The sequence below is a fragment of the Antedon bifida genome, chromosome 1 (assembly GCF_963402885.1).
Source record: "Antedon bifida chromosome 1, ecAntBifi1.1, whole genome shotgun sequence".
In the NCBI taxonomy this organism is placed as follows: domain Eukaryota; kingdom Metazoa; phylum Echinodermata; class Crinoidea; order Comatulida; family Antedonidae; genus Antedon; species Antedon bifida.
In genome coordinates, this window is record NC_136226.1 from 20,107,350 (window position 1) to 20,119,571 (window position 12,222).

Here is a 12,222-nt window from a genome sequence, read left to right on the forward strand (position 1 = left end):
CAGTGGAATGCGTCAATTTCTCATGCATTTATTGGTGAAAAACATGTTTACTTTCAATATATTTGTTAATTTGTCAATAAAAATGCTGTAATATACTGCTGATACTGTTCTGTTTTCAAAGAATAATAATCGATCCTAAATCAACATCACTACCTAGCCTAGACCTAGGACATCCTACTAAGGATATTATGATGAATTGTTCCATTTTATTCTTTAAAAGATTAACGAAACCGTGTACAGTATCAACAGTAACATTTTTCCTTACTGACAGTGATAAAACCTATTGAAATTGTAAAATCACCAATTTAACGGATTTATTGTTACTTTTATGTGATTTTTCTTCATTAAAGTAGGCCTACTAATTCTAAGGTGTGGTATTCAGAATAAAGTTGGTTAACAAATTTCGAGTTAAACTACAAGGCAAGTGCAAAAGGGAACTAGCGGGCCTAGGCTACTTCAATTTCGGTGATTTCCGGCCTCGCAATTTTGGGAAATGATAAAATGATGCCTCGCATAAATTTCTGACTTGCCTTCCCTGCCTCGCACTTTGTTATTACCTGTTGTGGAATCGGTGAGAATAATGAGGTGAACACGTTGTTGCAATATGTTGTCTTTATTAATTTTATTATTCAACAACTGTGTTGGGTTGTCTATAAGAACAAACAAAATACACTAAGTAGATAAGTTCTGTAGTCAACAAATACTTCGAAACATATGATAATAAAGAATAGTACGACTACTCCCTCTATAGTAATAGAAAGACGTAGACACTCGTACGCCGACTCGACTTAAACGAAATGATAACGTCAAGCAAGGCCTAGATATGTGAACTTTAACAACAATCAAATATATAATTTTTAAAGGTGTAAACAATTCAAAGACTGCCCCTGCAGACTCTTGGCTAAACATATTAATAAACGATTATAATTAAAACTCACCCAAAGGGTTCCAAATAACAAATAAAGATGATTACACTGCATGAATATCTCACACGATACCAAATTGTATATAATTTCGTTCAGCCTGCGTATTGTACGCGCACTGGCACGCAACTCACAAATTGAAAACAAATGACGTCATGACACTACCCTTTTGTGATACATATTCAATGATCTGTGTTGGTTCTAGACCACTGCCAACATGATGTATGTTACGTTTTTGAATTAATGAGGTGATAGAGAACATTACAACATGAAACGAGGACAAGGATCATGATATTGAGCACATGTTTATTGTCTTCATCATCCGTGCATCCCATGCCCATAGTAGGGTGCTGTATATCTATACGTTCAGCGACCAACAGGTGGCGCTATAACCTTTATGTGATTTATCATAGAGTCACAGTATAGGGCACATACTACATAATAACATTAAGGGGTCAAACCTTCTGGGTGGTATGGGGTGAAATCATATGTTACGGCCTATTGCCGGACTTTTCTGTAAACATTAATAAATCAACTATACTATATGAGGACAATCAGGGAGCTGTATTATGCTTGCAGAAAACCCTGTACATCACACTGAGAACATAGCACATTGATATAAGATAATAATTTCATAAGAGATAATATGAATAGCACAATTGCCATAATACATCTGCAACCATGACGGTTGCAGATGCTTTTAATAAAGCCACTAGCCAAAATCAAATTTATAAAATATAAGGCTTAGTAAGTAATAGCACTATACAGTAGTAGTCGAAATAATCAAGTAGGGGTGCTGAACTTGTGACCTAATCTGACTCTTGTTTATCCTTATTATAATATTATATAATAGCTTAGTAACTTTTCAAGAACATATGTATATAGAAGTCTTTAACAAATATAAACTTTCCCACACTGCCTATTGGCCAGTTGATATTACCTCATCATTTAATCATCCCTTTGGAATGTTCCAATTTCCAATCCCAACTACTGTTTAGTTCCTAATTTAGTATCATCGCTTGAAAATCTTATCTTGCTTGCTATACTATAAATTGTATTCATTTTATATACTGAAGTTTCCCAGTGTTTTTGTTCCACTTGCTTCCAGGATGGCAATTGCTACTCGTTTAACATAACTCTGTGGTTATTGTATTTATGATAGTTAAGTTGAATAAAAACTGAAAAAAAACCCCTCAAATTTTCTATGTTTTCTTTTATTGAGAATTTCCGACTTTAAAATCTCAGTTGAGAATGTATTGTGAAATTACATAGGATTAAACGTAAATTTACCTGTACGTTAAAGTTTCATCATTATTTTATGAATATGGTGAGTGAGATGTAAACAGCACTATTCATCCATCCCTTTACGTTTTGTTGGTTTTGTCTATAGACTTATCTATAGGCCTATCTCTGTAAAATACTGATCTTCTATAGAAATGTGGTTTCCTTCCTACTTTGAAGAATCGAGTATTGAATGGTGATAATCAAAATACACTATACTGTTTAATATTTTTATTCATAAAATAGTGATAATCAAAAATCAAAATACAGAAATATTTAATATTTTTTATTGATTATTATAATCTGGAAATACCAATAGTAGAAGCTTCAATTGCTAGATTCAATCAATACTTTCCATCAACTTTATTGTCTGTTTTATTTCTGGAAATGAAAAAAGAAAGAAAACTAAGCTAGACCTTTTCACGTTATGTTTTAAATGTACCCTACCATTCTATTGTTTGCGATGTGATTGTAATTTGTAATTACTGTTGAGTTTATTACCTATTGTAGACTTGGCCTACTGTAGTACTGTAAGTAGACAAGGGCCTATAATTAGTTTCCATGACAATAGATAAAACTGTAGACCTGAAACTAGGCTTGAATTTTCGTAAACAAAAGTTTGAAATCACCACTGCTGACTCTTATGGCACAGTCCTGGCTTTGTTTGTATCAAACCTGTTAGTGGCGGTAATTATTGCGATTGAATAAAATTTTTAAAAATAAAAAACATTTCATGTCATATTTAATTAAGTGAAATCTAAATTTCAGACAAATTTAAAAGTCAGGACTTCTAAGATAATTACTGCTAATACACTGTTGAATGTAATTGAGACAATCCCAAAACAATTCGCACAATTTTCACGCCGCACCTTTAGGCAGTTATATTCAAGAGAATGGCCAAAACTCGGCCAAAAATAATCGGTCAACTCGGCCCCAGTAAAGTATGGAACGCAAACAGCGAAACGAATTGATAAAAGAATAAAATAATTTTAAATATATTATTTTTTATAAACATTTTTATTTTACTGTTATCTAATAATATCTATCTAATATATCTAAGAATATTTCGATTCATTCTGGGAACATGGCCAGGCCTAACTAACAAACACATACTGAAACTATACATCACAACTATTAATATAGATAAATACTACTTATCAATTAATTTATATTGAATTTTTCGTTTTATTTTGTCTAGGCCTATGTGTAGGCCTAACCTTACTAATCCTGCCATTATAATATTAACTATTAGCACTTTTTGCGTTCCATACTTTAATGTGGCAGAGTTGACCGATTAGTATTTGGCCGAGTTGACGTGAGGCCAAGTTGGTTTGAGGCCGAAATGACGTGAGGCCGAGTTGACTTGAGGCCGAGTTGACTTGAGGCCGAGTTTTCTTGGGACCGAGTTGACTTTGGGCCGACTTGAAGTGAGGCCTACTTGACTTGGCCGAGATGGTTAGGGCCGAGTTGACCTGCACCCGTTCAATAAATAATGTTTTCGTTTGGCTGTCAACATAGGCATTTATCATTAAATAATGGTCAATTCCTGTATGGCAAATAGTTTTGGGGAATGGTGTGTATACCGTGGTGTGTATAGATGAACATTTTTAGTCGCATGCAACGCAACTCTACAGCTCACTATGTCAGTCGGTCGGTTGGTCGGCAAACACTAACTTGAGCACGTGACTGCAGCCATGTATATGGCCTTGTTTGATTTAGTGAGTACGTTTGTCGGCGGCTGTACGACAAAGGTTCTGGAAAATTAGATATTTTATTTACAGAAATGTTGGGGTATAGGTCACTACGACGTTAGGTCACTACGACGTTACGCCCCTACCCCGGAATATACACAGTACTAATAGTTTAGGATTGTTTGTTCTATACATCATCAGTAGGTCATGGACTTTACTCTTTGCTGAAATAAAAGTTGATTGTTCGATTTAATTAATTGATTGATAAGCTTAATCAACTACAGAAGGAAAACTGAATCCCATCATAATCCCCATCCTCAAAACAATTATGTATTTAATACTCGATTAAACAGAGCATTTCAGACTATATTTCTGTCACCCTCTATTAATGGGATATGTTGATTTCTCATTACAGAGGTAGATAGAAAAATTTCACTGCATCTATATATAAATTTACGTAAGGGAAAAATTCGGTAAATCGCGCCTTACTTCTAGAATTTTTACTCGATGGTATATAAAGTTGGTTCATACTTTCGGTACTGTTTGGTTATATGCATTATTATGTAATCCACGAAAATCTAAATTCTTCCTCAGTTTGAAATTTTGTAACATTATCTGGGCAGCCGACTTTACCACTAGTACCACGAGTTGTAAGAATTATTTCTTTATCTCATTTTATTGCTCATAGTGAACCTTTATTTAAGAAGTTGAATATTCTAAATATTTATGATCTACATAACTTACAAGTGTTATCTATTACCGTATTTATAAATATGTAAATAATATATTGCCAATCTCTATCTCAAACATGTAACATTTATCATCATACCAAAAGATTGGAAGTTACGAGGCTAAACGGTATATGGTCCTAAGTTATGGAATGAACTGTCTATAGAAACAACTATTTTAAAAAAACTATTAAAAAAACATAATGTTTCCAAATACAAATAATGTGCCGTAATTAGATTTTTTATTTGTTAAATGAAGTATCTAAAACATTTATGAATTTTTTTAGGATTATAATTTATAGACCTACTATTATTATTAGCTAATGCAGTTGCATTTTTGTTGTTTTTGTTTAGGGGTTGGTATTTGACAAGTTCTTTTACTTCTTTTTCTGATCCCCGAAACAGTTCTTATTTTAATGTTACCATTTAAGGTTAGTGTAATTAATGTATGCTGTTAATGTATGCGCCTAGTGTAAATTCGGCTTTAGGGCACTAATGTAGTTTCGCACCCAACCCTTAAAATTACTCAAATTGACCGGAACCGTGCCGGAACAGGTGTGAAAGACCCTTGAGTGTGGTAAATTGTGCCTCACCGCACAAATCTACATCGACACCTCGTTGGTTAGGCCAAGGCTTTAAGGTAAGGCATAGCTAGAGTCTAGGCCTAGCTATAAACGGCAACCTGCTTCTGCAGTGAACAGACGATCAGGGCCATCATAGAGACGATCAGGGCCATCATAGAGACGATCGGGGCCATCATAGAGACGATCAGGCCCAATTTTTTATGTGCCCGATCGTCTTATACGTTTGGCCTGATCGTCTTAGACGTTGGGCCGGGTGCAGGTCAAGTCGGCCCCAAACCGTCTCGGCCAAAGTCAAGTCGGCCCCAAGTCAACTCGGCCTCAAGTCAACTCGGCCTCACGTCAACTCGGCAAAAAACTAATCGGTCAACTCGGCCACACTGAAGTATGGAACGCAAAAAGTGCTTAATATTATTATGATTATTACTATCCACTCTTAAAAAAAAATTAAGAAATAAGAAAAATACTCATACATAAAAATGATCTCATTGCCGATATGAATAGAAGTACCCGCGTGTTACAAAAACACGTGCAGGTACCACATTTTAGTAAATCGAAGACGTAGGCCTACGTTCCACCATGGAGCTATTAATCAATAGCTCCATGGTTCCACCGTTTGGCCATAGAAAAATGATCGTACATATCGTTTTTGTCCATGATTTGCGTTTTTAAAACAGGGGAAAACACGTAGCAATTGTAGATATCGAAATAGCTGCCAAAGGTGCAGGGAGGCGCAGCTACGAATTGGTTTAAGATGTTGTCGCCTAATAAAATGCATACATTATATATTATTATTATATATTGTGTACTTCCGAATAAATTCAAATCAAATCAAATCAAATCGAACGAACATACGCGCCCACGTACGTGCATCATCATTATTGGGCCTACAATGTGTTCCTATTTATTATCCAAATGTTCATATTGTAATCATTAATAATAGTATGAATGCTAGCTTATTAATCAATTGTTTGTTATGCGCAATTTGAACAATTTGTGCAATTTGAAATTTTATTAAACGTAAATAAAGGAAAGTTGGTGAAATCCTTCTTATTTTTTTTGCTAAATGTATTATTGTCTAAATATTAATATTCATTAAAAGTCAGAATTATTCATAGGTAAAAAAATATGAAGAAATATTATTTTATCAATCCCCTTCCTTTGCACCTTATAATTTGGAGCGTTATCGATTCTCGTTTAATGTCAAATAACTGCTGACGAATACGCATATTGAAAGATTCAAAAGCTTTCATATAAGATCAATCTCTCTGATCCCTATGTTTTGATGTTCAGCAAGTTTTACAAGATCATAATCAAAGTGTAATGTAATTTATTATTAGAAAAAAAGGCAAAATAAATGCAATTAAATGAAAAGGTGTTCTTGTTCTAGAGGGTAGTTATCCTAGGGGGTAGTTGTCCTAGAGGGTAGTTGTGCTTAAGGGGTAATTGTCCAGGTGGTAGTTGTCCTAGGTGGGTAGTTGTCCGGGTGGTAATTGTCCAGGGGGATATGGATTGTATGTAATATAAACTGATGATAGCGCTCAGTTTGTATGAGCAGCTTAGGAATTGACCGTTTTCCTCCATTTTTTTCAATAATTTTGATGCTTTTTATGTTTTTGTGCCTTACCTGCTTTTTGTGTTTCATGTTATGAAACTGTGGATATGTTCAATATCTTTTTTCGATAAGTTGTTAATGTTTTATCCTGTTTTGCAACCTTAGCCTCAGACCTGGGCCTTTGTTTTAAACCCGGGCAGCTGACAGCATGTTTTGTGTCATCAAACTAATATTATATGCAAAGTATTCGGGCTAATTTGCATACCGCCAAACAGGAACTAGGAGACTCGCCATAGATTATATATTATTACAACTATCGGTTTTGATTTTGGATTTACGATTCAGAGCGGAACTATATACCTATCGCTGCCATTTTTTTAAACCGGATGAACGTTTTTTTGATACTATCAATAAGCTTAGCATAGCTTCCACCAAGCCGAGAGGATGTAGAGCAGGTAGGCTAGAATTTCGATTCATAAGCAAAACAAACCGGTTAGGAGAGGAGGTGTGTCAAATGATAACTTAATTAAATTAACCCCTGGTAAATTTTTGTTTCCAAGATTATTCAGGACTAATGCTCTCTCTATTTTAAACAAAATGGACGAAGTAAGGGTAAAGGCCTACCAACCAGATATTATTGCCATAACTGAGACTCATCTGCAGGATGGTATTCTTGATAGTTGTTGTTAATGTTGGAAGGCTACTCGTTTGTCAGTAGGGATCGAAAAGATCATGGGGGTGGTGGTCTGCTTTTATACATCTGCGAAAGCATCTCATTTAAATTATGGAACCTACAATGTGACTTTATGGAAATACTGTGGATAAGAATTTGCCCTAAACGGTTACCACGGAAAGATACCTAACATTTCCTTAAGGTTTGGTCTACCATCCTGAAAGTTCCGTTGGCAAAGACTGAGATATGAGTTGTCACATTATCCAATGTTTAATGTTTGTGGTAAACACCCAGATACGGGCATTATAGTAACTGGAGATTTCAATAAAATGAGAGATGTGCAGTTGGTTTGCTATCCACTGAAACAAGTTGTGAATATTCCGACTAGAGGAGGTGCTATGCTAGATCATATATATACCAACTTGTATGATGCATATACTATTCCAGAAGGCATAGCTCCTCTCGGTTTTTCAGACCACAATGTTGTGTTATTTCATACGTTGGTAAATCCTTTTAGGAATGGTATTACCTTTGTTACCAAATATAAACGATAATCATCGACGCGGAGAATTATAGAAATAAGATCAGTAACATTTTCAGATCCGATAGTTTTACTTGGTGGAGTGGTGTTAAGAGATTTTTAAACCTTGGTGGTTCCGATAAATGAATTACTAATTTAACCAATAAAGTGTTCCAGGGTGACCTTAATGTTCTCTCTAATACTATTAATGATTTCTTTATTTCACTAACGTCCAGACTTAATAAACTGTTGCCTTTAGTTAGAGGTACTGGTATGTTAAATGAGCTAGTTCACCCGAATCTGATTATTGAGAGAAATAATATTGAGCATAAACTCAATCAGATTAAATGCAATAAAGCAGCGTTCCGCAACCTTTTTTGACCATGATCCTATTTTGGGAATTTTTCCGACCCAACATTGCACATTTGATTTTACAGACCCATTTACAAACAGATTTTATTGTTCTTTCTATTATTGTTCATTGTAAAAGTTCCCACCGCCGGTACATCAAAGTTTGCACTTTTTCAGTAAAGTTACACACTCCTTTGCAAACTACAGAAAAATAGCGTTGTAGAACCAGTTGGTAGGTTATTAAATCCATGTCTTAAAAGGGGATTCTCCACTTGTATATTAACAACGAACTATGCGTCAAAAGCGTCCATTGCCCCGTCGTCAATTCCCAATTGTGTGTACGCTACGGAATCGCTGCGCGTCAACATAGAGAAAAACTGTAGATGTAAAATGTAATCAATGTTGTAGATTCTACAAAACTGAGAAAATTTCACATATAGATCAGTGTATAATTGATAAAAAGTTTCAGTATCAGAAACAATTTCGCGACCTAAACATTCTTTTTATTGTCTTTGCTGATGATCTTATGGCGGGGGTGCCATGAATGGACGACACCTCCGTCTATGAGCGCATTGGTAGGGATGGTATGAGTGGGCTCCAACCTCTTGCTGACACTGTTTGCACATGATAATCTTATGGAACTAAACTAAAAAAACTGTTTTCGGGTTAGCTGCAAAAGGGTTAAATTTTGACCCATTGATCATAAATAGAACCCCCATCGAATGTGGAGATCAAACAAAACACCTGGGTGCTAATCTGACTTGGAATTCCCAAGTCGATTGCATGTGTAGGAATGCTAATTATTGACTTCATTTCCTACGGCAAATGCGTAAAGCCAGTCACAAATTAAGTTTTTTTTATTGTAGTATTGTCTGGCCTGTAGTTTAATATGCTGCGCCAGTGTGGGCTACTTGTTTGACCCGCTTAAAAATCAATGCTATTCAGAGAAGGGCTTTTAGAGTTCTACTCCCGTGGTTTTCGTACATAGAGGCACTTTATTTTTTAAATATTCCTTTGCTTGAGGACCGAATTACCCGACTGTGCAAGGAATACTTTCGAAAACTGAAAATTGCTAGTCATATTCTCCACAACCTACTGCCACAACCGTGTCATGTACCATATAAATTAAGATCAGTCAATGAATTTCATCTACCAAAGTGCAATACAAATAGAAAGAACTTCATTATTAACACCGATATTTTTAATGGTTGGTAGATGGTTTTCCTTGCGCAGTCGGGTACTAAGATTTATAAAAAGATTTATACTTAGATTTATATTGATTGTTTCCCTTATTTATAACTTATATAATTCGTAATTTTGTATATATTTTCTTAATTTGTTGAATTGTATTTAAATTTTTGTTTTATGAATTGCAATAGTTTTTATCTTTATTTATCTATGTTGTTTACATAATCAGTGCATGGTTTTTGTAGTCAGTACTATATTTTTCTGTACATTTTTGACTTACCAGATAAAAACATTTGAAGCTTATTTGCAGAAATCATAAATGATTCAGTGTTTGTGTCCTCCAATTCTTCAACACTCAACTTAAGCTGCACACAGGGTTCATTCACTTCAAGTAACTCATTGGCACTTAAAATGTAATCAATTCGCCAATCAAAAGAAACCAATTTTGATACTATAAAAACAACGTTAATGTCATCATGTATGATACTGAATCAATAATAACTATCTTTATCTTTGTATGTAAATGTAATATAAATTATTACTATAAAAATAAAACTTATTTTATGTATCTCAGTGTTATGCACTATTACTGTATTCAGCAACTTGGATGTATTATTAACTGTGAAATTCTAGAAAATATTTTATTTTTGCGGAAGGATAAATAACTGAGTCACTGGATATGTAATACAATATTTATTATACTCTACCTCTAAGACCCTGCTTTCTAAATACCTTCTCCAGAATGGGCCTTTTATCTTGATAAGATTTGCATAATGAAGTAGCATGTTCTGAAGTGAAATAGCAAAACACATAACTCTAGTAGCTAGATCAACTTTCATATGCACTTTGAGGTCCAAAGAATTTGACTTCAGAAATTGGTTTAGGATGGTCAAACAATCAATTTTGGCTTGGTTGCACATTTTGAAAATGTGGCAAAAAGGTCAAAACATGTCCTTAAATATCGACAACCACTGGTCACAGAAAGGTAATTTTGGTCTCAAATTGATCAGAAGGTGTACATTTATATTCAGTCTAATGGGACATTTTAGTCAAAAATGACCGGAAATGCCATTTCTGACCTTTGACCCACAACCCAGGGCATGTATGTATCTCCGTAACTACTGGTCGTAGACACTTGAATGTGGTCTTAAATTGCTCTAATGAAAAAGTTTGTTAAAAAATGGCCAGAAAGGTCATTTCTGAGTTTTTGACCTTTGACCTAATAATGTTATATCTCAATAACTACTGGTCATACAAATCTAAAATTGGTCTTAAAATGTTCATAAAGTATATGTTTCTATTCACTCTAATACAAGAATTTGACAACAAATCAAGATAAATGGGTAATTTTGACCCTTGGCCTTGTATTACTGTACCTTAACAGATCATACATCTTTAAAAATAATGCCAAACTGTTCATAATATGCATATTTCTATTTGTCCCAATGGAACATTTTGTAGTAAATGTATCTAAACTTGTATATAATTAATATTGTTTAATTATTGTATGTATGCTTAAAATCCAAAAAAAAAAACAAAGGTCACTCAGGGACTAATATACACAAAATGCAGCTTAAACGTTTACTATAATATAATACAGTACCTAGAAAAACAAGTAAACAAATAGAACAAATATCATGCATATCTGTTTGTCTTAGTAAAAACTTTATGTACTGCATATAAATTTCTTATTTTTTTAATGATGTATGCTTTGAAATCTGGAAGGCCACTAAAGGCCTCTATATAGAACAAGCTTTGTGATTTGCTAAAGTTTTCATAGCTATTTTCAGAGGGTAAGTGTTTATTTCGAAACAAATAAAATACATTTTAATAATAGGCCTAGTACAAATTAATGAACCAAGTCCAAGCCCTTCTGATGTTTGTGGGAGGAACAAGGAAAGCAGACTGGGGATTACATTTGGCAAAATTAGAAGAATTATTACCATATTTCCATGCCCATGATCAGTATAATTATGGCTTATAACTATAGTGTATCACTTGTCAGTGGTGAATAGGGTGGCAACCAACCCGCAACCGTCGCTAGACGTGGAATCGACCTGAACCTTTTAATTAAGAAGAGTAGGCTAGAGCTCGGGTTAGCATTATAGTTGTGTAAATAGGCCTACATAGTGAAAGAGCTAAGAGTTTAATTACTATTTATGAATTCAAGAGTTTAAAAAGAAAACGCGATTGAAAATCTTTGGAAAATACCCACAACTGAGTTATTTTCAAAACACACGCACTCCTACAGTACCACCAGCAGCGTCACGTTGTCCACTGTAGCTCGCGCCTCGTGTGAATGCTGACGTCATCACGCTCCAAAAATACACCATTTTCCATTTCAGTTTTTATATAATAATGGTATGCAGTATAAACGATAAAAATAAACAAGATCCAAGACACGGCGATTACTGCAATCATTGTATACTAAATTACATTGAGTTATTCACCCGGCTGTAGGGTATATATCTGAGGTTAACAGACCACCACAACACAACATGCACTTATCGAGGCATTTTCGGAGTACGGCATTACTAAATGTTCATTTCGTTTAAGAGAGCCAGTCACTAAAAATCAAACATTAGGTGGCAAGGGTCAAAATTTCGAATTGTCTCATATTTTGCACATTGGTAGACCTTGATGTAAGTAAACCTGATGTGTAGTTTGTTTGGTAAAATATCGCTTAGTTTTCGAGAAAATCGAAAAATAATTTTCTGCCAATTTTGTTAAT

At 34.5% G+C, this 12,222-nt stretch overlaps 1 protein-coding gene across 1 annotated transcript in view; it reads right to left on the bottom strand.

Moving 5' to 3' along the window:
- Positions 1 to 2,420: 2,420 nt before the first annotated feature.
- LOC144845129 (COMM domain-containing protein 4-like) overlaps positions 2,421 to 12,222 on the bottom strand; it is a 122,484-nt gene continuing 112,682 nt past the window's right edge. The window contains exons 6-8 of the mRNA XM_078702288.1: positions 10,199 to 10,279; positions 9,772 to 9,942; positions 2,421 to 2,585 (exon numbers count right to left, since the gene is read on the bottom strand). Of these exons, the coding sequence (XP_078558414.1) occupies positions 2,545 to 2,585; positions 9,772 to 9,942; positions 10,199 to 10,279 (293 nt within the window). The 3' untranslated portion in view covers positions 2,421 to 2,544. The remainder of the gene's footprint in view (positions 2,586 to 9,771; positions 9,943 to 10,198; positions 10,280 to 12,222) is intronic.